Source organism: Fringilla coelebs (genome assembly GCF_963513975.1).
Source record: "Fringilla coelebs genome assembly, chromosome: 5".
NCBI classification, from domain to species: domain Eukaryota; kingdom Metazoa; phylum Chordata; class Aves; order Passeriformes; family Fringillidae; genus Fringilla; species Fringilla coelebs.
The window spans coordinates 8,488,543-8,515,994 of NC_140033.1; the positions used below are offsets into that span (position 1 = coordinate 8,488,543).

Here is a 27,452-nt window from a genome sequence, read left to right on the forward strand (position 1 = left end):
GGTGCTAATAATGTCACAGTCACGGGGTCAGTCCCTGTACAGGCCATTCATTTAAGAGTTGAACTCAATGATGCCTGTAGGTCCCTTCCAACTCAGAACATTCTGTGATTCTGTGATAATTGTAACACTCTATGTTTTCCACAAAATAATACAGAGAATGCATTAAATTCTTCCAGTGTTTTCTGGGAAATTCAGTAAATTTTTAGTGCTTGGAGTAATTTTCAGTGAAGTGACCTGGGGTCAGTATACAGCAGTGACAAATGTCCTAGTTCTCAGGATGCAATCCATGAACACCCACTCTTATTGCATTGGGGAATGACATTTGTGATATTGTCTTCTGCAGAGGGTGACATTCTTATTGGATCACTGTCTTATGTTTTCTCAGTGCTCCTTGATCTCACTGTTTTTCTTTGCTTCTGCTTTTTTGAGCTATGAATTACAAAGTTCTTCAGAAAATCAAGAAAATAAATTTAAAAAAAGAAAGTCACATTATTGTCATTTTACTGGTGGGAAAATTGAGACCTGACTGTCACATATAGTAAGGCAATAACAAAACTAGGATTAGACTGTCTCCTGGTTTACTTCAGTCTGTTTGGCTCATGTTGCCTTCTTTACTGTACTCATGTTATGGTCCCATTGAGCTAAGTCATGAATCCTTTTTTTTTTTCACACAGGGGGGCAGTTTTTCATGGAGAAGAGTTTCTCAGGGGGAGTATATTGCTTATGCCAACGTGACAAAGGGTTTACAACTCAATCTGGCTTTGTTCTTTGGAAACTGCAGCTGGGACTGTCAAAATGGGGAATTTATCCATACCAATGAGCCTAAGCTTCTGAGTTATAGTGTACATGCTTCACAAAGCCTTAATAAGACATTTTGATGCCTAGAAAGCTGTGATTTTATTGCATACCTTCCCTCAAGCATCAGTGTGATGAATATCTAGTACTTAGAATGAAACAAGGGAAGAAAACTGGGCTTCTGCTGCTACATCAAGCAGCCGTTTAAAATCTGCATTTTCATCTAAATGCTTTTATCACTTTTTATTCCTTTAAAATAGGAAGGGAGCAATCCCTTTCATCCAAAGTCCCAGATTCAGTGTGTGGGTGTTTTAAGACGTGCCAATCAGCTGATGTCCTTCACTCCTGGTAGGGACACACCCTACTGGAGCTCCATGCACCACTAGCAGAGCACTTTGGGGTGTGTGGTACCAGGGGCTGCACTGATAGAGAAGTGCTGCAGCACGTGCACAGCATCAGGCACGGGAGAGGTTCCAGTGAAAGCTCCAGGGCTGCTGAAAGCCAACAGCCTCAATGGGACACTCAAGTGCTTGCTGCTGGCATAAGCGTGGCTATCTTGGGGACCTGAAACTGGCAGGAGTCATGTTGGTCAATTGGTCTCACTCCCTGCTATCAGCACCACCTACCTCATGGAGCAGTTATTCCTTTCATAACCCAGCTGTTGTAAGTGGCCCTTTGGGATACTTCTTGCAACTTCTTTAGGAATGTTGTTGCTGTGGAACAGATCCTTGTTACTTCGATGTTTCAGGTTTAATTTTTTTTTTAAAATTCACAATCTGATATAAATATATTTATTTATGAGCAGTTTATACCCATTTCCTCTAGCTGTTTATAATTCTGGTCTTCAGAGCCCTTTGATTCTTTCTGCATAATTTAACTCCATTTGTGTTAGTGGTGCCTCTCAACTTTCTGTCAGTGGCATGGGTAGTGGGAGAATTTTGGGTTTTTACCAAGGCTGCTGAGGGCTACATGAATGAGGATGGGCTCTGTTCCTTGAGGGACTTCATAAGTAACTTTCTACCTCGAGTTCTTTACTTATCAGACCTTTTTTATTTCTTGTACTAGTGCCTGTTTTTTGCAGCTGAGCTAATCAGTTTCCATAAGACAATTTAGTAAATACTAAAGTGGAACCATGAGGTAGAGCATCTATAGCACCTTAATGTACTTCACCTGGTTTACTAGAGTGCAGTATTAGACTGAACCAATATCTCTTTACCAAGGTATATTTTCTTCTCTACCACACTCCATTTTCATTGGAAACGTGTGTTATTTCTTCCCTAACTAAAAACTTGCTTTGAAACCTTAAAAACAGATGAAGTATGGCCAATGGGTTTTTTATTTGTTTAGGTAGCTTAAGATCTTCCTCTTTTGTATTGTGACAATATATAGCATTTTCCACTCATTTTATGAAGTCCTGCATCATCCTAGATTTAGAAGCCTAATTAGAAAGGATTCTTGAAAAATCTGAAATTTCACACAACATTTTTTTCTGTCATCAGACTTTAATGTTTTATTTTTGAGAATCCCTTTTCCTAAGGTTTATAGTCAGAAGTGTTAGCTTAGGAGCAAAATCTGATAGAGAAAGATAGATACTGAAAAATGAGTAAAATGCCAGTATTATTAATGCATGACAGATAGCAGCTGAAATAAAGCTTTTTGGAATGAAAAGGGTGGATCCATATATATATATATTTTAAAAATATATATATATGCACACACACATAGGTATATACATACATGTGTATATATTTTTATATATATATATAGCATCCACATACCAATTTTTACATATCTATATATATAAATAATACACATTAAAAAAAAATTTTTGCTTTCCTTTTCCTTTTCATTCCTTTCTTATAGTAAAAATGAGTATTTAGTGGACATGAGAATGTTACTTTTAGAAATCTGCTGCTCCTGATTTGGAAAAGACCTTTGTGGTTTTAAATGTTTTGTTTTAATAAAAAATCAATTTCCAGCTACCCTTTAAAGTGATACCTTATCTGTCCTACGCTTATGTACTGCTTAATTTCATACTCCTGGGAGGTATTCTTTCTCTCTGATAGAAAAGAGCTTATTAAATTTCATTTATTAGGAGAATTTAATTTCTTTCCTGTTGCTAAATTTAAGAAAATATTTGAAGAATGATTTAAAAGTAATGGTAAGGTTGTTTTTTGTTTTAATTGGGCAATAGAAGATAAAAGCTGGAAATCATGACAGTAGCCAACCTTTGGAATTTTGATATGGCTATTTTAAAAGGAAAATAAACTGAAGATTAAGAAAAGAATCCTATTTAAGTATATAGTTCACATATTCCAACTGGTTGCGTTCTTGCCTTAAATTCAATAACTCCACTAAGCTATTCTAAGATTTCTCCACACACTTCAAATACAGATGCAACTATAAAATATATTAAAGACATAATTTATACTGTTTGTAACACAAAATGATTATAACTTAAATCAATGTTGTTGTCACCTTTAATATATAGTGCCTGGTTATCTGTTTTTTTTGTTCCTATTCCTTGAAGTTTGTGCTTGTTGAGGAATTTGGGAAAAAAAAGAATTTGTTAATAAGCTGTTAGCATTGTGAATAAAGCATGTAAATAGGAAAAAAAAAAACAAAACAATTTCAAAGCTTCATTTAAAAGCTCAATGATTTTGAATCTAACAGGGCATACAGGAGCATGCAGTCTTACTTTTTTGGGAAATTGTAAAACTAAATAACTCATTGGAATAAAATATAATAGTAAAACTTAATTTCACCCCCTACAGAAAAGTCAATACAGATGTGTAACATTATTTGTGTCAGTGTTTGAGAGAACCAGACCTCTGGTACTGTTACACAGCATGTCCTGTAATAAAAAATGAGACTTATGCTTTCTTGCTCAGCACATCAACTCATAATTTATTATGCAATTTTCTCGATCTATTGCGATTTAGAACTGACAGTTTCTGGGAACCTCTCATTTCTCATATGTAAAGCAAATAAATATCACTTTTACTACTCCATATATAATTGCAAATTGATTTTCAAGTTGGATCACTTAGCTTCACTTTTCATTGTCTAATGTGGCCTTATATAATGCTAAATACTGAGGCTGTTGAGTAACTAGAGAGTAAAACAATTGATTTTTTAATATAATTGTCTGTGGTCAATTACCATAGAAGTGGGGGTGTGTGGATTTCAGCCTTGTAGGACAAACACTAATTCCCATGAAGGAATCTGTAGAAGAATTGGGGTAAGTCAAGTCCATTAACACTTCTGATGCCTTGAAGCAGATGTCTCTGTTTTAACTCCTCCAGTTCTATGGCAAGGAGAGCTGGGCATTTTCAAAAGCCTACAAAGAGATGTCTTGTCTTTCTAATTGGATAATTAAACCTTGGCCAAACATCCCCCAAGCCCCTTGGCCTCTAGGCTTCCCTATAAATGATTCAAGGATCTTGGGCAGAACTGGGCATAAAGTTTATGCACAAGAGAGCTGACAGCTCAGACAAATCTCCTTGGCTAGATGTGTTTGGAGATCCATGGTCTTACATTCCTCTATCTGTTCCTTCTTATCAGCTTTTCTTCACTGGTAGCTTTTTATCAGCTTTTCTTCTTAAACTTAACCTGTGTTGCTATCGAGACTCATCCCACTCTGCTCAGGCACAGACCAGACTGGACCTGCCTTCAGCCCTTCCTGATATTCCCAGTCCTTTCCTGGCACTGTGCACTGTGCCACTCACACGCCCTGGCACAGTTGATTTCAGATTGCATTTTCATACCTGGATGCTATGACCACATCATTCTGAGCAAATGCTCTGGCAAAGCAAAGTTGTGTTCCTATGCTGCAATGCTATTACACTGTCTTATCTCTGACTCCTTGTAAATATTGCTGTAGAGGGTTAAGGTTTAAGTAACTTAAACTACATTATCTCTACTAAGAGGTTTTTATCAGAAAGGTAACTAAATTCACGTGAGAGGAAATTAATTGCCTTGCAGAAATCCAATGCATCCATTTTCACTGAGAACGAAAGAGGGAGAAGTAAAATCAAGAGTGTTTCCAGACTGAGAGAAACAGTGACTGTGGGTTTTGAGAAGTGATAAAGGTACTTGACACAGGACACTGGCTGTTTGCTTTCCTTACCCTTGTGGGACCCTGTGTATGTCAAGCCACTTCCTACAAGGTGCCGACAGCAGGGTGAAAGGGAATATGACAGCAGTCAACTCCTGTTGTATGCCATTGGGTTGTGCATCCTTCCTTGATGGTGTTTTTATTTCTGATGCATATTACAATAATTCTTCATTCTTATAAATTTGCTATTTAAGATTTTGTAAAGAGTGAGTACTCTAAAGCATTTGTGACTACTAATGACCTGCTGACTGGTGCCTGGACTTGAGGCAGTGTACTGATCAATATTTGCTTAAAAATTAGTGTGATTTGTGTTTTTTTTTTATTGTTAGTCATGAGAAATAACGATAGTTTCATCTTGTCATAATTAGAAGTACAAAATACCCATTTTTATCAGTTCGGTTGTAGAAGAATTTGTATTTAGCTTCTATTTAAATTTAATAAAATCGAACACTAAATCATATTCAGTCTTGACTGCTAAATTGAAGTCAATGAAACAGAACCTGTAGTGTTGTTCATTGATATTTCTTCACTAACATAATTTGGATTACAGTAACTGATAGTATTTTGCCATCGGGATTCATCTACATCAAAGCCCATTTTATAGAATTCCTCAGGGCAGATTAAAAAAGAAAGAGAAACTGTATCAATATTTAATGTCACTTATCCAAGGTCCACAATTCTACTCTAAACTTGTTTCATTTTCTCAGTAAACTCAGTTAATGTTGATGGGTGACATTTTTAAACCATGCACTGTTGATTTCTGTCAAATGCACTTTTTGTTCTACAAATTTCCCTTGAGCTATCCTTAGTTTTTTGAACTTAATTCTTTTCATCTGAAAATTGGCAGATAGAGCTACATATTTTTTTATAACAGTTATGCCAAATCTACTGGCCTAAATTCTTCACAAATGTAATTTGCCTGGCTTTGCAATCAGCTTAGTTTCCAGATGATTTGACTCATCATAACTTTGAGGGAAACACATAATGGTGACAAGGTGCCCTGGCCAGATTAACAGAATGCTTTTTAAAAGTACATGTAGCCAATGAAGAAATAAACAAAGATCAGGGGGTTGATTTAAAACCTCTTAACTTTTTGTAATGGAATCTTGCATTTGAAGTCGTGTTTTTTCAATTTACAGGCAAGGTCTTTCAACATGCATAAATCTGTTTTAACTGTTAATTCATGTAATAATTATTCTATCAGTCATAGGACAGGTTATAATCTTCATAATCTTTGTTTTATTTTAACTATGTTACAGATTTACTGGCCTGCAGCAAAAGAGAAGGTAGAATTATGCAAATTAGCTGGGAAAGATGCCCAGGTAAGTATGAGGTATATTTTTTATTATTGTTGAGATTTATGAATATCTGTGTGTTTGTTACTAAATGAACAAAATGCATTAGTAAGCTCTTGTTACTCTTCTTCTGAATTAACGTCCCAAGTATTTTTTCTTAATTAAATAATATTACATTTCTATTGTTTTTAAAATATTAATACTTTAAAAAATCCAATATTGCAGGCAGCAGTCATGCTAAATTTTTCTTTGGTGTAATAAATGCAGCTGAGAGATGAATGGACTTACCTCAGAAATGTATACCAGGCAATGCTTCTATAAAATCTTCTATTTTTGCATTAAATTGCTTCTTTTTTTCTTGGGAGTGTCCTGAATGTAACTTCATTTTAATTCTTTAAAGAAACAGAGAAGTAGAGCTGTGTACAAATCAACTTCACTTAGAGACAGCTTCAGTTAGGGTTAAAAGAGAATCTCATACTCAATGGCTTTTTCCTGGAACCACACATTTCTTTAGGAAGTATATTTAAGGTACATGCATGTATACAATACAACTTTTATTATATGTTTTGCTTAGCACAGATTACATCATGTGTCTAGAGCCCAGCCCCATAAATGTAAATATTTCCTGGCTGTAAAATAAAATTTCCTCATTTTGTCTCAAAAAACTCTCCTAATTTCTCTTCAGCACATTGGTTACCAAGGTAGATTCCAGCTCAAAACACTTTCAGCTCTCTGCTTGAAGGATTTCAAGTTCTTATTCTAACTTGTTGCTACCATTATACTTATAGCAGTCAAAACCTAAACACCTTTGCTGAGCGCTAGGAATATTCTTATAGTGGTGTATATGGAAGATTTGTGCTGTTCTATTTCTATACTAAGAGAAGAAGGAAAGGGTCCTGGGAGGGAAATATTTATTTTGGACTCTCACTTAGGTGTAGAGTGATGTCTAGAAAGTATGAACAGATCTTGTGTATTCCCTTTGAAGTACTTGTTTTGTGTTTCTGTATTAATTTAATTTTGGGGAAAGATAGAGCAGCCCATGTACCATCCTTGGAGCACGTAGCATCTGCCTCTGCTTCCCAGCAAGGACCAAGCCCAGCTAGAGCCAGGACAGCCCACTGGACTCAGAAATGACCAAATAAAAGTCACCAGTAAGATGTGCTTGGTGCAGAGACAAAGCATACCCTTGGAAGTGTGTTGAAGCCTTTCAGGCCGTCTCAGTTTCTTTAATAATGCAATATTTGCTGTTAATGCACCCTGAGCTGGGAAGCAAAGGCAGGAGGACTGGTAGCCACACAAACCCAGTGGCTCTATGACCTCTGCCCAGTTGTTGGCAGGTGTTGTTTGCTACAGCACAGGCTGAACAGATACCCTCCAAACCATGCTGTGAGCACACAGCTTCTTGTGGCTGTAAGCCTTACAGCAGAATTAGGTTTGCAAGTCTGATTGATGAACTGCCTGGTAGATAGCCACTGTCAAATTGTAGTTGTCACAGCTTTGAACTACTTTGTAAACAGTCTCTGCTACAGTAGTTTCAAGTATAACAGTGCTATGGCTGTAACTTAGTAGAATGTATAACGTGAAACAGAAGAATAAATAGTAACCTTTATCTTTCTTTTCCCAACAGACAGAATGTGCCAATTTTATCCGCGTTCTTCAGCCGTACAACCGGACCCATGTTTATGTCTGTGGCACAGGAGCATTTCACCCTCTCTGTGGATACATTGAACTTGGAACTCACAAAGAGGTAATTTAACTTTCTCACTAGTGTGACATGTCAAGGAACAGCCCTCATCTTGTTTAGCATTCATCATAGATTGGAAAATACCATGTGAGTGTGTAAAAAATGACCTGACAGCAGCTTGCATAAATAACAGGGTAAATGGTGGATTCTGCGGGTCAGACGGGAACTCTCGTTCTCACATTTGGTATGTGCATATCACTTTTGAACAAAGCACTTTCCTCAGGCTTAATACACAAAGTTCTTTGGAATGACACTTCCATGTGATTAACTAAGTGAAGAGAACATCTAACCCAGATGTCTTCCTTTCTAGTAAGTCATTTCTGCACATACTTTCCTTATGCACATACATTCAGAGTTCAAGACGAAACTTGTAGTTCTATCTTTTAATGTACATATTCCCTTGGCCCACAGAGGGATTCCTATGCCTTGTGCACGAGAGGAATGAACACTTTGAAAAGGATCTCTGAGCCTGAGTGCAGGGACAGTGTCTCAGGACTTTGCAATGTGTTGCAGTCTGGTCACTGAGGAGGTGTTAGTTGTCGTCCATCACTAGTGGCATATTCCTGAGCTGAAGTTTAGCAGCTGACTGGTTTTCATTTGCTGGTGACAAAGAAATCTCTATCCTAAGTGGTAAATGTTTGAGACCTAACCCCCAAAACAGAGGAATTTTGGTGTTGTGTCAAGCAGCCACTTAGTACGCAAGTCTCTTTTTAACTCCTATATGTATCACACCTTGGCTATATTTATCCCACTGGCACTGTTCTCAGACAGTGTTGAGATGTGACCTGTCTGGCTTATTGCCTGTGGTGCAGGCTTCCTATGCTGCTATAGAAATAGCTTTCTCTTTTCTTCAAGGCTGGGTAAAATTCTGTAATATAAGAAATGACATCTAAAGTTACTAAATGGATTAACCTGACAAAGAATAAGAATCACAGAACGGTTTGGGTGGAAAGGGCTCTAAAAGAGCACCCAATTCCAATGCCCCTGCCATGGGTAGGGACACTTTCCCCCAGACCAGGTTGCTCAAAGCCCAATCCAGCCTGTCCTTGAACAATTCCAGGGATGGAGCATCCATAACTTCTTTGGGTAACTTGTGCTGGTGCCTCATCACCCTCACAGAGAATAATTTCTTTCCAATATCTAATCTAAACCTACCCTATTTCATTTAAAGTTGTTCTACCTTGTTCTATCACTTATACATGGAATCAAGGGAAGATCCTCATGGAAGGACAAAAGGGATCAATGCTTGCCCAGACTGAGATCTGTCATTGTGTACCCCACAATCTGTGGGTTGGATGACCAACCCAAAGGGGCTGCCTGTGCAACAGAAGACTGAAGCTGTGAGAAATCTACACAGTAGTGTTCTTTGCCTAATAAACCATTAATGCTCCTGGTGTTGTCTGGTATATGGTGTATAATTTGGCTTACAATAAAATAATTCTGTAGACTTCTTTGCTTTGCTACTTTCAATATTCCAGTTGAAGCAACTGAAATTTTAGATCCCTTGTGTCATGCTGATTTCTTAGCTGAATGATCAAATACACAGCTGAATAGACCAGAACAGCTCTCAGCAAGGGTATAAATAAAGCTCTGGTTTACCTCTGGGTCATTAGCAAGATTCCTTATTCACTCTATCATTGCCCTACTTCATTTCATCTACTTCATTTGTGAAGGTTGTTTTCACCAGACCTTATGAAGTTATGGATTTGGTCTGACTGTTCAGTCCGGCAGCCAGTCTAGACAAGGGGTCTGTCTCAGCTAGACATGACCAATTACCTTGTGAGAGGAAATGGAAGAAGAATCTTGGTATTGTATTTCCTAATCCCCTCACTGTCCCCCAGTCCTGCCTCTCCCACATTCCTCCTGGTTGCTCAGCTGCAGGGGTAGGTTGGACAGTGTTCAGCACTGCTCCTGCCTCTTCTGACAGAGCAGCTCTTCTACAGCCTCCTACCGACTTATCAGCCTTGAATGGCATCAGGCATATTTTCCCTTTCCTTCTTGGAGGCCCAAACACTCTTCAGCCATCATCCTTCCACCGCCTCTCCAGATAAATGTGACAAGGCAGGAGGGTGCTGAGGATAGGCACAGTGATAGGAATTTGACAGGCAGTTGAAAATGTCTCCTTGTAGGAACTGAAGCCCAGAAATCCATTCACTTAGAATTTTTTCTTATTTCTGTCCCTCACCTTTTAAAAAAAAAATTTAAAAAATTAAATCTCTGGGTTATAATAACAGATAATGAGTGTCTGGTAATTAACAACCTCTCCAGGAAGATGTGGGATGCTTGGGAGAGCCAGGCCCTGAGATAGCCTCATGGAGGCTGAGAAGCCAGGCAGTGCTCTGCTGACCTTTGAAAGCTGCTGGTGGATCTGCACAGTGCTCTCCTGGCCAGTGCCAGTGCTGTGAAAACACAGAGCAAAACACTGTGGATCAGGTGACTCGAAACCACAGCAGCCACTGCTTTTGAAGCAGTACAAATCCCCAACGGGATCACACAATTAAAGGGGATTAAAGTCCTCGTCTTGTTATTGCTCGAGTCGCTGCCAAAACTTCTCTTGGCTGGTGAAGAAGAGGCTTGGCCTGGTTGATGCTGTTAGCCACAGCTCTCCAAGGGATGCTCTTTTCTTTGAAAGCTTTGCCTGAAGTGAAAGCAGGAGGTTAATTCTGTGTGAATGCCTGGTAGTGTCCATTAGTTTGTCTGGGTGAAGTCTGAAATATTTGATGTTGATCTGTAACTCCCTTGGTCCCCTGAGTACTGCTGGGCTTGCAGACAGCCTCTTCCCATGTGATAAGGCAAGGGTTCTCTGAGCTGCTCAGGCTTCCACATCCTAGAACAAAGAACAATGGGACACCAGCATTGTCAGGAAAAAAATGCCTAATTTTTAGTTTAGTTTAGTTTTATCCTTGCTGTGCTCACTTCAGCAGCCTGAGAATTTGGTTTGCCTGATATTCCACAGGTTTGGGAAGGTAACGAGTTTTTTGATGATTAAATTCCACTTCCTACGAGCTAGGATTGCTGGAAGAAATTGAATTTATGTTCCCAGATTGGAATTGATTTTTCTTTTCTCTTAAGGAGCTTAATTATTCAATATCCTGGGCTTTTGTCTTCTGAGCCTAGAGAGTTTAGGAGGCACCTCAATAACATAGAAAGGTTTGGTCATTTATAATCTGATGTGCATTAAGGATGAATTGAATTAATGTGTTGTGAAGTCTAATCCTATGTGGCCATCTTTGGACATGCTTGCTTGACATTTCTACTCTCCTGGCCTCTTGCAAGGCAGAGATATGGAATAATTAAAATAATTAAAATCACTTAACCTATTTTTTAATTGTTGAAATCATGAAGATGTTTTGATTTTTTTTTTAAACTAGCTTCTAAATTTTTGCTCTATAATGCATTGATTAGATTTGAGCTCTTGGGATTTTAAATATCACTGTAGATAGAAAAGCATGTTAAAGGAAAACATGTTAAAAGCACTTCTGTGGGAAATCTCCCCTCTCTTAAAGGCAGCACAATTCTGAAGAGTCCCTATACCTGCAGAGAATTCACTTTACTCCTCTGAGCTATCAATTTGCCTTCAGCAGGACTCACTATGGATTTCAGGTTAACTGTGCTTTCAGAAAACCATTCAAAGGGGCAAGTAAAAGAACCCCTGCTGGCAAATTAAAACTATAATAAAGCTTCAAATGGATGCCTACAGGAATTGAGTTGTTGATTGCCCACTGAAAACATTGGCAATAATTTTTAAATAACTTCTTTCCTTTATCTTCCTCTACGCTCTTGTTCTGTGGCCCAGGAATTAATCATACTGTATTTGGAAACTACAAGGAAGAAACTATTCTGATATCTCTTGTATCTTTAGCCTTGTTAAAAATAATAAGAGAGAGCATATGCTGCTTTCATTTTAAAAGGGTCTGAACTGTGTCTGTTGTGAACATTATTCAGCAGTCCCTGGAGAAATTTCAGAGTCAGCCAGAATCCCTTCAGGGTCTCCTGTTGCAACACAGTCTATCAGCACTTTCCCAAATAGAAGCCAGTGCCTTTTTAGTACAATCCAGCTTTTAATTGGAGTAGAAATGAACAATACATCTCTTCTTTTCTGAAAATAATTGGGTTTTTTCTTTAAGATTTGTGTTTCACTATAGAGTGACCAGGACAGAGTAAAACACTGAGTGAAAAAATCCAGATATGAAACAGACACAGACTGTAAACATCAATGCTGAGATGACAGCTGCATGGTCTAACCCACCTTCACTTTGTACACTAGCAGACAGAACAGACTGTCCAAGTGAGTTTTTCTCTGTAGCCACACCAAAATAATGAATTTGTGTTTATTCTCAGGAGATGGTGTTCCGTTTGGATACCCAGAACCTGGAGTCTGGCAGGTTGAAGTGCCCCTTCGATCCCCAGCAGCCTTTTGCTTCAGTGATGGCAGGTAAGGAGCCACCAGAGCCAGGTGCTGCCCTCGGACCTGCCACGGCTCTGTGCGAGCCCAGGGGCTCAGCAGATGCCACTGCTGGAATTACTCTGGCACTGGTCATGTTTCCAGTGCTGGTTTGTGCCCTCAGAGCTGGGGAAGCCTTCAGGCTGCAGCCACCAGAGAGCTGGAAGGGCAGCAGTACAAACAGAGGCATTAGAATGGCAGTGAAGCCTCTCAGCCGGGCAGGAAGGCGGTTTCACCCTCACCCAGTCATTGCTCCTTTAAGAGGACAACAAAAAAACCCACATGGACAGAGAGTGTCTGAACCCTTGTGGGCCTCTTTCTGCAATTATCAATATGTTCTGCCCTTTGAAGTCTGCTGACATGCACTATTTCCATAAATACGTTTCTGAGGTTTCTATTTACTCGAGTAGCCACTTCTGAAGCCGGGAGCCGAGCAGCAGATAGTGCGCTCTGCCTGCTGCGTGCATCGCAGCACTGTGTGGTCTGACATTTGGGGCCAAGGAATGTCAGCTTGACCTCTGGATTTCAAATCACTATAAGAGCTACTTTTGTCATGGTTTGGTTCATAGCTTTGGACAATTTTCATTTAACTTGTCCGTCGAGCACATGAATACAAGATAAGAGTGAAGCACCATGACGTTTTCATTTACAGCCAAAGAGCAGTGGTGACAGTGCTTTGAAGTATCAGTCACCCTGTGTTATAAAAGGAATATGACTAATGTTCAGTCTTTATTCTCAGATAATAAGATAGATGATTTGTGATTCTGACCCTACAGATGGGGCAGGACTTCCTTTATTAAAAACAATAGATTAAAGCCTGTGCTTATTCTTCTCAGAGACCCCTAGTACTCTTTAATGAGCGTGAAGTCTATTTTTAAAATGGGGTCCCAGAAACTTAAACTCTTTTTTTTTACTTTTTTTTTTAATGCAAGCAGTAGAACTCTGTGATTTATTACAACATTGCCTAATTTCAGTAGCACTCTAGTGCTTTGACTGTTCTATTAAATCTTGTGAAATGAAGAAGCTGCTGTCTTTTAGCTAGCTAAGACATGAACTTTGCTGCATAACAATTTTTGAGTGAGATAAAATTAATGGTCAGGGTATTCTAGTACCCCTTTTTGACTGTTGCTGGTGTCAAGTGCTTCACAATAATGTGCAAGGAGCACTGTAAGGAGTTACAGGCCTGACCAGGGAATGTGTTTTTGGTCTATCTTTGGATGCTAACCTTATTCCCAAATGAACTAAGAGAGCAGTATGGTTCATGGGTAAGATGCTGCTCTGAAGCTCAGGTGAGATCATTTCCCATCTCTGCCATTAATGAGCAGAGTAACCTTGGCATGTCAGTTCTCTCTATCTAGTTTTATTTATCTGCCAAATGGCAGTAAAGATTACTTATATCCTTCAGAGACCACTTTTTATTCAGTTACGCATTTATGAGCTAAGTAATATCTAACTATATTTTCATTCATATATGTAAGTTAATGGAACTGAGTAATTTTCATTCTTTGTAGAAATAAGTAATCTGAGTACTACATGACATATCACTTCAAGTAGACCCATAGATAAATTTGAAAAACTAGTTTTTTTGACTGAAAAATCACCTGTTCATCATCCATCCTCATGAATTACCACTCACCAAAACTGTTCAGGTCGCTACAGAAACTTGGAATGAGAGATACCAAATGATGAGAGAAGTGCTGAAAATGCCTTGTCAGCAGAGCCTAAGCAAGGATGGAGAATTTCTGTTGGCCCTTCAGATGTGTCGATCACCAGTGCCTGTCACTTGGCAAACACCAATTACCCTGCCCATCCCTCATTATGACAAATACCTTTCAGAATGCACTATTCTTTCTTTACAAAGGCAACATGCTGTCTGAAAGATGTGCTTTCCACAACTGCCATGGAAATAATACAGAAGTAACAATAATAATGAGGTAAAAAGAAAGATGATAGATCTTTTTTGGACAAATAAAGTGCTTGTGGATCATGGGTTGTGGGTGGGTTGGTTTGTTGATTTTTTTTCCCTCCTTGATCCTATTTTTTTAAGTGCATTTACATCTTTCACAAATGAAAGCACAAACATCAGAGTTGAATGGTATTTATTCTGCATTCACACTCAACAAAGGCTTCTCTCTACAAGATCTTGTGAAATGTTTCAACCCAGGAGTATCAAAAAACCTGGATAAGAACCTTTTGGAAGGGGATTTTTATGTATCATATGGCTTTTTATAAAATTATAATTTATGAACATGAAATTTTTTGTTTTTATCAACTTCAGGGATTTATTTCTGTAAGTCATTAAACAAAATAAAAAACCCTCTGCAAAAAATAAAGCTTGTTATTTTACAGAAAAAAGAGTATTTTAAAATGCACTGTGTGGTAAAAAACAAAAAAAGGTTTACAGTGATACTGTTTCTTTGCTTCTTTTTGAAAAGTACTGAGATATGAAGGGAAACACAAAATATTGTGCATTTCTCAGCACTTTCACTGCCCACAAAAGGGGCAGAAGAGCAAATAGTGATTGCAGTTTCAGCAATCTCAGGGCAGTGTGTTACAGATGTAGCGTCCTTGTGAGGCAGATTCTGGCTGCCTTATTCAAGCAAAATGTGTCATTTATTTCAGGGAGACCCCTCTGTGTTAAAATGATGATGATTTGTGTCTGTGGCCATATTGCTGCCATTTACACAAATTCCTTGAATTTGTGCCTGAGTTCCTCTTTGTGAATTAACTGTTGGAGGGAGATCCTTGCTCCAGGAATGGGCCAGGCTGCAGCATTCCAGTGGGGAGGCATCCATCCTGTTCTTCTGGCTCAGGAGCAGCAAAGCCATTGGGGCTGTGGCAGTCCTGGGACACAGGAGTAGCTGGAATGGACAGGTGGCCATGCCCTCACCATGGCTCCCAGGTGCATGGGGCAGGGTGTTCAGGTTAAATAGACTTTTATATCCTTAAGAGGTCAGTATCCATTAAAGCCTGTGAAATTTACTTTCCTGAGTGCCTAAAAGATCTGAAAATTAGGCGTTGACTATGTTACTTCTCAGCCATATAATTACAAATATCACTCTCATTTAAATGTAAATAAATTCACAGAACCAAAAGCCCTATTAAAATATGACCCAAAATATTTTAAAGCATTAAATTAGTTTATAGACCAATTAAACACAGGTGTTGTTCACCCACTGAAATGTAAATTGTCGTAATTTTTTTTTATGCCACAGCTGTAGGAACCCTATTTCTTTTCCATTTGCAGATGAGTATCTTTATGCTGGAACAGCTTCTGATTTCCTTGGCAAAGACACTGCTCTGACACGCTCTCTGGGCCCTTCTCATGACCACCATTACATCAGAACTGACATTTCTGAACATTACTGGCTTACTGGTAAGATCCCAAACATATGCTGTTGTCATTTGCATTGTCCCTGCCTCTGAAGTTAATAGCTCCTTCCTTATATAAATATATGTCCAGTAACTATAAATATAGATATTGTATCATGGAGGCTTTGGATTACGTAGGCTTTTTTTAAAGCGCTCAGTGGAACAGAAATGCACTTGAGAAAAGTCACAGAGGTGAAAATGCTAATTAAGGGAAGAGTGGGAGCATAAGACTTAATCATAGTTTCCGTCTTTGATGTGTATATCTGTGTATAATCCTACAATTGAAATAATATCATGACTGAAATGCTTCTATATCCAGTCTTGTCAGAATAATTTTTTAAACTGTATCTTCCAATCACTTGTTAGAAGCTGTTCTGTATAGTGTGTTGAAACGACAGACTAGAAATCCCACGTTTTTTGGTAGGAGGTCTTTTTTTTTTTCTTTTCCTTTTTCAGGGGGAAAAATACCCTTTGTTGCTGTGAGGATCATTTTAAAACCACTAAGGGCACACTAAAATAGCTTCCCAAGCAAAACAGTGCTTTTTCTTGCCCGTTAAAAAACATTGTGAGCTAGTAAACCCTCTAAAAAACTGGCTGCATTTGCACCCAGCCAGTCTCAAACCACACACAGAGGAACATGGAAAACTTCACTCACAAGCTAACCCTGCTCAATTAAAGCATCCCCCTTTTAGCTGTCAACTGTCTTTAAAGATGTGGCAACACTGGCCCTGGCTCAGGATGCCTGTGTGACTATTATGGGTGCATTGTAAGGCCAGGGCCGGCTGACCACAGGGTTAAGTTGTCTTCCCAGCAGACAACTTCTAAAAAGGATAATTTTGCCTCTTAACTCCTTGAGACCTCAACAAGAGGAAATGTTCTTTTTTTTCTTAATAATTTTTCCCTTTAGCTTCTCTTCCTTCTTCTGTATTGTTGCCTTAAACTTCTATCTAGATGCAACTCCATAACCCCAGGATTTCTGCTGCGAGACAAGGAGAAAAAGAAAAAGCCACTTACAAGTCATGTTTACCTTTCCAAATAGGAGATTGAAGAATCTCACTCTGCTGACCTATCCCAGTTTCATTTCCTGTGCTGAAAATCTTTCTTATCCCACCTCTCCTTCTCATCTGTCATTTCCACACACCTCTTGTGCAGTGCAGAGCAGAAATGGACTCTGATGTGGACCATGATGGGTCCTTCCAGCAATCAGCTCTCTAATTCTAATTAGCCATGCAACTGCATATCCAGTTTTATCACTGATGGCCTGCAGATGCTCAGCATGGAAAGGTGGCTGGGTAGCTGCTTTCCTAAGGGATGCAGTAATAAGGTAAAAACAAAGGTTTACTGTAGTTTGGCCCTGAGGAGCATCTGGTGCAATCGTTAGTATAGATCCACATTGATGAGCATTACAGGGTTCAGTTGCCAGTCCAAAAGAACTTGTAGCTTAAAAATACATTTCCAAACATTCCTTTCTCTTATTAGTGTTTCTTCATGAGCAGTTTGAGGCAAGGGAACAGCACAAGAAAACAGAATAAACTGTAGGTTTGAGAAATGTTTAAATGTTTTAGGGGGGGTGTCTGCCTTTCCTCTCTCATTTAGATTGATTCACAATTTATTCTGTTTTCACTTAAAGCATCTGTATTTGTGAAACTTTTCTAAGGAGAACAGTATATTAATATGTCTGGGTCTGAAAAACAGCTTTAGCGTGCTAGACTGTGAGGTGAAAATTGCCCCACACTATATAAACACTGAAGACCCTATATATTCTTCAGGTTTACCTTGTTTCCAGCCATATAAAACCCTACAGCCACAATTCTGTCTAAGACTTCACAAACACAATCCATTCAGTGTTATACTAAGAGGCATAGACATAAACTAGGTGCTTTTAATATTTTGAAACAGTCCTTTTAAGGTTGGAGAAAATTTTAAGTTCAACTTGAAATGACGGCATCATTTCTGCAATAAGCCATGGCGTGGCCAATATATTTCTCGTTTATTGTGTAATGTTACCAATTACATACTTTTGTGCTTTCAGCCAATATTGGTATAAAGAAAATATTTACTTGGTTTCAGATTTAAAACTCCCATCTCATGTAAATCCCCTCTTCCCTAATTCTATTGCCCATTTACCGAGCATGTGTTAAACCTCCAGTAAAAGTTGTACATACTTGGATAATTGTACAATTGGAAATGAATTATTGCCTTGCATGACTCATGTTTTACTTAGGATAAGCCTAAAATGTACAGCTTGTTTTCTTCCAGAGGGCCAAGGAAGTTTTGCTATAATGCACCTTAATATTTTTAAAGTTTAGTCTTATTCCATTTCTGGAAACAAAATTATCCTTCCCTGAGGGAAGGGAGGTAAAGACAAAGCATGAGGGAAAAATGCGTGGGATACCTTCCAGTTCCTTGCAGGGCATCTCTATCTTGGCTAATTAAGACATGTCCTAATCTCAGTGACTGAATAGCAGCTCCACAGAGGGGGAAGGAGGAAGGCAGCTAATCTTTCCCATGACTCAGGCTCACACGTGCTCATCCTCCCGCAAGGGTGGCACTGGAGCAGAGGGGAGCCGGGCTGGGCTATCAGGCGTTCCCACAGCCGCTCCCTGGAGCTGTCTCACCCGGGATGAGGCACGTGGGGCTGGTGGCCCCTCTCCGGATGGCAAAGCCACCCACTGGAACCGAGTCTGTCCTGTGCCAGCCCCGTGGGCAGAGAGCACCCCACGAGCCCTGCACACAGGCATCCATGGAACAGCTGCACATTCCTCCCTCCTTCCTAGGAAGGGAAGGCCATAGCTGGAACGAGGGCTTCCGTGAACTGCATTAATCTCTTTTTTTTTTCCCTTTTCACTTTTTTCATAGCAATTTAGTCGTCTTTTCCAGGGCAAAGTCTTGGAGGCAATGAGTTCTTTATATCCTGCGAACTTTGGATGGGATTCAGCTCCCTTAGCTCTAAAAGGGAAAAGCTAGCATCCTGTCTGAGCTCAGTCCTTTCGCTTGCCTCTGTAATTTACTGAGAGGTGACACTTCCAGAGGGTGACTCACCCCGCCTATTGTAGGAATCTGTCTTAAAATAGGATTATTCATTGTCACTTTGTCCCTCCCTGAGAGAACCTGGCTGAGAATGGGTTTGGAGCTTGACTTCTAGGTGGTTATGGTAAAAGAGGTAATTACTGTCCTTTAAATTCTGTCATGCCATGTATTTCCGGCAGCCCAACTACACAGAGGTGCTGCTTCCCACTGTTTCGGGTTGTTTTTTTCATTTCTTTGTGTCCTGGGACAGCCACTGCTTTGTGGTTCTCTTTTTCTGAGCCTAAGTTCTCCATAGGTTGCGCTGCCAAAAATCACTGCTGGTTTCAGAAGGGGGTGATGGCCAGCAGGTAACCAACAGCCACCCCAGCAGTGAAGAACCAGCTGTGTCAGCTTTTCCTATCAGACCACAGGGGAGAAAGCACAAGCAGCACATGTACCATCTATTGCCAGAGCTCATGAAGCCATTAATCCCCAGTTTGGTTATGTACAATCTGGCCATGAACTTAACATGGGGGAAGATCTTCTGCTGAAGCAAATAGTGAGGGGGCGTAGCTCTGTCTATGGAAAAACAAACAGTAGTTTAAAATCATCATAATTCATTTTTTCTCCCATGAAAAGAATCCAAAAGCCTAATTATTTTAAATGCACTTTTATATGTTGGATAGGATAGATGGGTTAGAAAAGATGAGACAAAGATCTCAATTACAGAACATTATGTGCTTTTGAGATCATAATCTATTCCATTTAATTATTTTCACTTCATCTTTATATCTTTTGCAATGTATTTCTGTTCAAATTTAAGTTTAAACTTCAGTGTTTTCAGTTGTGATTCAAAATTGTTAAATATTGGTGTTCCTTTACTTCGTCAGAGATTCTTCTAAATCTGTTCCGGGAATTGGTATTGAGACATTTATTTTTGCATTTGGCTTGCCAAGGAAAGCAATGAAGTTTAATCTTCAACCCCCCCATACATTCAGTGTTTTGTTCTGTGAATGTGGATTAGGAAAAAAAAAAGGATGTGACTTTCAAAAACATGGAATAGAAGAATTTCACAGGTTTCCTCTTAAATGGCTATTTTGCTAACCACATATTTAAGAAACCCTGCTAGAAGCATATTTATGTATTTATTCATGCCTAGAGATCTAATCTTCAAAGTCGCCTTACAGGCCCTGAGGGGTAATGGAATATTTTCCTCAAGCTCATTTTGAAATCCTAACTTAAATTTATAGATCTTGATGCCTGCATGATTTCAGTTTTTCTGCTGACACCATTCTCTAGTGTCAGAAAGGTTTAAAATGGAAGCAGCACTGTGACTATTTTCACCCATAAATTTACTCTTCTGTCACAAAGGTGCACACTGAGTGCTTAAACACATCCCATTTTGTCTCAGGCCCTTTGTCTCAGACTGCAAACTTTTGAATCAAGGACTCTCTTTTTCTTCTATATGTACTGTGGAGTTCATGGTGAAAATTCCTCAAGGCTAATATAAAATAACAACCATTATGAAAAGGACAAAGGCATGGAGATATATTGAAAGCTGATAATAGTATTCCCCCATATAAACAGTGTGCTCTGTTTGCTCTGCATTCTTACACCACCCTCCTTATTGCTTTCTACTGCAGCCTGCCTGATACTGGGGGACAAAGACTGTGTATTTTATTGCTGAAAGAATGTATTTTAGAGTCAAGGGTCTCTTTGCACTGTATTTGTATAGCCATTTCTGTTTAAAGAAAAATATCATTGATCCAAGTGCCCTCAGAAGAGCTCCTCTATTGCAGCACACTGGGGAATGTCTTGAAAATCACTGCCCCAAGTAGTTGTTCACTGGTGCTAGGCAGGGTTGTTGGCTGCCCTGCTGCAGTCATGGACCCTGGAATTGCTTCAATTTCTGATTTTTAGTGCAAAATTACAAGGGAAACAAACAAACAAGAAACCCCAACACCAAAAACAAAAGCCCTCAAGTAGTGAGCAGGTAGAGCAGGATTGGAGCCATGGATGAGGGGCTTGGGAGCAGCGAGGAGCACCTTGGCCCAGGCAGCACGCCTGCAAAATGCCGGCAGACACCCACGCTGACCTTGGAGGAGACCAGGAACAATGCAATGGCCCAGCATGCCACAACAGGGCATTTTTTTGCAAAAAGCAGATTTAAATAACCCAAACAAACCATTCCTTTGATATAGCCAATCTGTTTTCAAGCACGGGGAGCTGCGTCCTTAAGAGTGACCAACCAGTTTTGGAGTTTGCTGTGCTAACTGGGGAATCCCAGCGTGTCACTGGGTTGGATTTGTGTTGGAACCCTGGTTACTGACAATTTTAGACTTTTCTATGTAGACAAACACTGTCCCCCAAGAGAACAATACATTTGACCTCAGGCTGTAAATTAAATTTCCAAAATGAGATGATAAAACTAAGATTATTAGTGTATAGTTTGAATAGAAGTGTGTAATATCACATAGTAAAAAACATAGAATTTAAAGCTTTAGAAATAGTAATATGTATAAAACAAGATAGAAGTTTTAAAACAGAAGCTAGTCCTTCTTCTTGACCTTCTTCTTCCTGGGTTTGGGTGATATTGTATAATTCAATAAAAAAGTCCACATTGCAAACTACAAGTAGTTCGTTATTGAGCTAAAAGTAAAAATAATTTAAGCATTATTCCTTAATTAAAGAGTTTATCCTTAAAAAGCCTCATAGAGAGGGAGATATGGCTCCATTTTTTAGCTTGTTTAAATGAAGTACCACAGAACTCACAGTTTGTGAGACTATAATATAAGGAAGAACTAATTAACATCTAAATCCAAATGAAAAATACCATCTCTCACATTTAATCCCAACCCTGACCAAAAAAAAAGTTAAAAACTCCACAGATTTGGTAGATATAGTCATTAAGGCTGCTGTATCACAGATATGTGGGAAACATTCCTTTGCATGCTATCTCTAGTAAACAGTAGTATATTTCTGTATTGATAACTGCTGCCATGAGTAATTAAATTAATTTGAATTCTACCAGGTGATTTCAGAAAATCTACTTAGCTTCATTTTGGTGGCGGAAGCAGTAAGGTAGATTTGTGTAGGCAATACTTGGTACTGAGAGTTACTCTGTTTCCAAACAGAGAATGATAATCAGTGTTGCATAGTTTTGCAAGTTCTAGTAAGATCTACACACAAAAACATTAGCCTGAGAGTAAATACTTCAGACTCCATGGTGATTTTCACTTTGAGTTAGTAAGAAAGTTGCTGCTATATATTTATATAATATTTTTATTTCAGTAAAAGAGGTAACATAAATGCAGAGTTTAACAGCAAGTACTAAGGCTTTTCTTCAGATTTTTAACCCCCTTTTTTTTTTACTTTCCAGGAGCAAAATTCATTGGAACTTTTCCTATCCCCGATACCTATAACCCAGATGATGATAAAATCTACTTCTTTTTTCGAGAAATATCACAAGATAGTGGCACATCTGACAAGACAATCCTTTCCAGAGTTGGGAGAGTTTGTAAGGTGAGGACTCTTATCTTTTTGATAAAAATTAAGCAAGTGTGGTTTATTTCTGTGACAAACATGTTTTCCCCTTTGTTACCAAATGAGCCACGGTAGTAATTTTTCTGAACATTGATTACTAATGCCATCAGAAATTTTCTTGCCGAAAAATAGACTTGATATTGATAGTACACCTCTTTTAAAAAGGTAATTGGTTTATAAATTATAATCCTGTGTCCAAACAGTAAAGTGTTGGCCTTCAGTGCAGCAATGTTGTGTTTTGTTTCATGAGCTTCCAGCGAGGGTGGATGAGTCAAAGTGTACACAGTGGCAAGGCAATTGGGGTTTTGTGGAAGGTGCCCATTGGTGCATGGATGTACAAACCCATTCCTTACCTGGCTCTGTACACCATTCCTGGGCATTGCTGAGGGCTGGGGTCAGTCATTTGTTTCTGCACATTCCTGATAACCTGCTGGGGTGAGGGGAGGCTGAGGAAATGCGCAGTTTCTGAGATACACCCACATCTGCCTGGATGTTTCCTCCCTTTGGAGGAAGAGCAATCCTTTACCCATTGACCAGGAGGAATGAAACCCTGGGTCTCCTGCAATGTAAAAAGCTAATTTGGCTCATGCCCTGACCTCCTTTGAATGATTTCTCCTTCACTTTCTCCTTCATTCTGCTTGGGTTTGCCCTTTATGAAAGACTTGTGCCTCGGTGGTATATGGAGACTTAGGCTTTCATGAGCTTCAGTCTTTTTGGGGAAGCATGTCTGTCATGGGTAGAATCCTCCTCAAAACATGAGAAGAAAAACATCATTCCTGCACATGGAGACAGCAGTCAGTGCAGTTTGCTGTTTAGCAGCCCGATGGTTTTACTGAGGTCTCTACCCACAGTGGCAGAAGGGTTTGTAGATTTCTGTGTCAAATGCACGCTCTATCCAGTCCCTTGTCCCCTAGGACATTCTGTCCTTCTATTCTGTAGTAACAGAAGCAGTTAGTAGAAGTGCTCCCATCCTGTCTTTGGGTCTTCAGGAATCACTGGTAAAAATCAGGAAAATGGAACTTTAAAGTTGCCTTCATATTAGTGAAACAGTAAACATAACCTTACAGCAAATGTTTATCTCGTGATAAATTAGATATTGGCAACACCACAGAAGTCACACAAGTAGATACATTTCTATGATTTCGTTCAGAAGTTTGAACTGACTTGCAATTTCTGAGCAGTGTGACTCTGCTGACAGTTTCTTGAGAAACTTGAAAATTAGTACATGGACAAAAGTGTTTGTGATTTGCAGTAAGACGTGTGTGGGAGAAGAGCACTCATTCAGCTATGAACACACACTGGAAAAAAACAAAGAGTGGACAAGTGTATGGATGTGTAGATCTACAGCTGCTCTGCAGTCCAGCAAACTCCTAGCTCCAACTGAGATTTCAGTGGCCACAGCCATTTCACACTTCTGTCCTTGACCTAAAGTGTTAAGATAACAAAACATTCATTCATAAATCAGTTCTCTAGCAGATTTTTAGCCAGACGAAAGAATGGATAATCTTTAGTTGGGTATTTCGCAGCAGAGTGATTAATGACAGAATGGAAATGCAAACATTTATGATTTGCTGCTAGACATGGCATTTGCTGATTATGAGAGAGCACTTAATGCATTAGGAGAAATTGATAGACAGCATTTTCAAGCCAAGGCACATGAGAGCGTATAGTAAACTAAGATATATTGGCTAGAGAAAACCAGCATCCTTTACCTAGAGAAAAAGGGAGATAAGCTATCATAATAAAAGCAAATGTATTGTAAGGAAATCCTAATGACTGTGTATAATCATACCTCAAATGAGAATGTATTTGTAGAGTCATCATGTTAACGGGAAAAATGTCATGAATTTTATTTTTAGTAGTCAAACCAAAACAGTGAAAACTGATAAGCAAGGTGATTATTATTAATGGTTCTACACTGTCTTCTTTATTTATTGAGCACGGGTTGCAGAATTCATTTGATAATCCAGACTCCTGCTTTTTTTATATTTGTCTTAATTACCAACAAATTAAAAAATATATTTCTAATTACTATAATATAACAGAATTATTATGGGTATTTGATATAAATTAAATATACAAATAGATTTGTCTGTTCATGGACTGAGATATTTTGGATGTGTGCTGTGGTATGGAACATCTGCTGTGCTTAATTGTCTCTGACATGGGAACAATGCCTTTGATTGCAACAATTGATAACAACAATTTCTAATTGCACTGTCTCATTAATGTGATCTGTACTGCACAAAGTGAAGCCTTTGCCTTTTTTCCCTGCTAAGCAAAGAATAACAGTATGTGGGAGGAGCTCAGCAGCTTCTGAAGTAGCTTGCTTGGTGTAAACACAGTTTTTTTCTGTTGGAACTTGATTGCTCTCTACCTTGCCATGCCTTAGGGCTTCTGTCCATTAATGCCAGAAACACATGCTGAAATTAGAACAGGCTTTGTTTTTAGTAAGAAGCTTAGTCAATGCAGCCTATTCTTTGGCCATTTTCCAAGGGTTCAACAATCTGGTCTCAGTGATCCCCTCCCTTAGGGAAAATCTCTGGAAAGCATTCCCTTTTCCCAGCTACTTTGAGACCCAGAAGACTGCAGTGCTCTTGCTGGCAGCTCTTTGCCCAGAGTCCAGCAGCTGTCACTTGTCCCTTGTCCAGCAGAGCATCTGCACCCCGTGCCCTGCAGCCTGTGCGGCAAGAGCGGAGCCGCTGCAGCCCTGCACAGCCTCACTCGGCTTTACATCATCTCTGCTGTGTCACTGGCCTGGGGAGGAGCTGCTTTCAACAGTCACTTTCAGAGCCAGTTGTGTCATTTGTCATGGCAAATGGCATTTCCTGGTTTTGGTTTGAGCAAGGCAGAAGAAGTATCATTGCTCTGTCTGCAGTACCTGATCCTATTCCTGGTGTGTTCATACTTAAGTAAATTGCAATGTTTGAGGTTATTGGTTTTCTTTTCATGTAAGGCCATAACCAAAAATAAAAATTACTATTTTAGCCAGCAAAATTTATTTATTTTTAAAAATGCATGCAGTTAGGCATATGTATATTAGTTGATCACACAAACCTTGACTTCTTAGGAGCATGGATCCACTTATTCCTATTTCTAGAAACACAGGCATGAGCTTTTACAGCTACACTGTCTTCAAGCCCACAATGCTGAACCACTTTGCATCAGATGAAGACAGGACACAGTCATTGCACATTGAGGAAGATTTTGAAAAGAAAATACAATTTCAGCAACCATGCACTGTGCCCTATGTAGTTCAGTAGCAAGTCAGCTTCATTTTTGTACATATTCACCCCTCAGTGATGGCAGACTTGTAATTTTATTTATTGACAACCTCATATATGTACAAGTATAGCCCTAAAAAAGGCAGTTTTTCCTCTTATTTTCCCCACTCAAATAAAGGGAGAAATAAAAATCTAACATACAGGAGTCACAGAAAAGGTTTGAAGAGGGAGGAAAGTTGTTGGAGCTTTTGTTTGTTTGTTATCTATATAGAAACATCTTTTCATAGTTACAACCTCATCCTATTGGAATGAAGTGGAAATTAGCCAAAAGCAGTAGTCTCTCTGCTGCAGTATGAAAATCCTGTTTATTATTACAGCGGTTTGCATTTGCTGTGTTACAAGCTTCTCTTTAATAGTTTTGGTGATGTATTGCAAAAGTTAAAGCTTGCAGTCTCAGAGGCTGGTTTCCGAGACCTCAACTGCCAAGAAATCAGACTTCAGCCCCTGATGTTTTCCCATATTTCCCAAAGTGTTTGGTATCCAGAAGCAGCCTTTGTTCTAGTGGGAACAAGTGAGCTCTTTGTCTTTTTTTTTTTTCTTTTTTTCCCCCTTTTTTCTTTTTTTTAATACCGTTCCACCCCTATATATACCAAGCTGTACCTGGGGAAAAGAATACTGCAATTAGGCACAGCCCTCTTGGTTAAACTGTACTTTCTAAGCACACTGGAATGTAATCATTTTAAGAGCTCTTGAGTTGAGAGCCCCGGACACACCCTGCATTCCACCTTTGGGTAATGTAATTTATTTCCAAAGCCATGAACATCAGCAGAGTTCAAGGCTGTGACCTTGCCTTCTGTCTGGTGCTTAGAGCAATTTGTATTCCCAGAATGGCAGGAGGGAGCTATTCCTCTGCAGCTCCAAGTCCAGAGTTTCCACGGGCTTTGCCACAGGGCTGCTGGTGTGTGAATGCTTTTCTTGTCCTGGATATAGTCTAGCCATGCCTTTACTGTGGCTAGGGATAACTGGCCCATGATCATTATTGGTATTTCTGTGTTGTGTAGATAACTGATCTCTCCCCAAAGCCCTTGGAGCTGTCCTGGCAGTGTGCTGCTTTCCCGTTCAGCTGCACTAGCCAGGTCCCGGAAGCCAAATAGCCATGTTCACATGTTCTCAGCAGGGCTAATTAATCTGGGCTCAGAGCCATGCTCGTGCAGCCATCCTGCTTCCAGTTCTGGAGGCAACTCATTCCAGACGAGATTTAACTTCCTGTGTGTTACATGCTTACATACCTCCTTTGTCACCGTAATATTGCCTACCCACAAGTCCAGCCATGGGAAATATTTTTATTTTTCTTGATTTCTCAATAATAATGCATAAGAACTCTCTGAAAAAGTCATCCCTTGAACAACCTTGGCCCTCATTTGCCCACTAAGTGTCTTTGCCATCATGAGTCCTTTGGCAGCCAACTCGTCTAGGACTTCCAAATTTGATATTTGCACATTATGTGTCATTTGAAAGTTTTCAAATTATGTAGAAAAGCAGATGCTCATCGTGATGATTTCATTTTTAAGGGCTGATGTGTTGGAGATTGTCCAGTTCCATAGAGTATCTGCTTCTAACTGTGATGGATTAAGAGATATAACATCAGCTCTTTTGGTCCAACTTTCCTTATTGGCAAGGGTTATATAAGTATAGGAAGTTTCGTAAATTTCTGTCTCTCATGGGTGTGTTTCAATAATTGGTGTTTTGAAAGTGGAAATCATTATTTAGAGATGATGCAAAAATATGTAAGATATGCTTATATGTAAAGAGGTGTGACTAAATTTTACTGAACCTCAGAGAAAGTGAGAAAGAAGTTGCAGTGTCAAGATAGATCTTTAAAAACTGGACTATGGAAATGCAGCTGCAC

General features: G+C 39.3%; 1 protein-coding gene across 2 annotated transcripts in view; it reads left to right on the forward strand.

Annotated features, from left to right (window-relative positions):
- SEMA3D (semaphorin 3D) overlaps positions 1-27,452 on the forward strand; it is a 132,305-nt gene that overhangs the window by 61,557 nt on the left and 43,296 nt on the right. For both annotated transcript variants that reach the window (XM_084206847.1, XM_084206846.1), the window contains exons 4-8: positions 6,172-6,234; positions 7,835-7,954; positions 12,293-12,386; positions 15,643-15,771; positions 22,156-22,298. In XM_084206847.1, the coding sequence (XP_084062973.1) occupies positions 6,172-6,234; positions 7,835-7,954; positions 12,293-12,386; positions 15,643-15,771; positions 22,156-22,298 (549 nt within the window). The remainder of the gene's footprint in view (positions 1-6,171; positions 6,235-7,834; positions 7,955-12,292; positions 12,387-15,642; positions 15,772-22,155; positions 22,299-27,452) is intronic.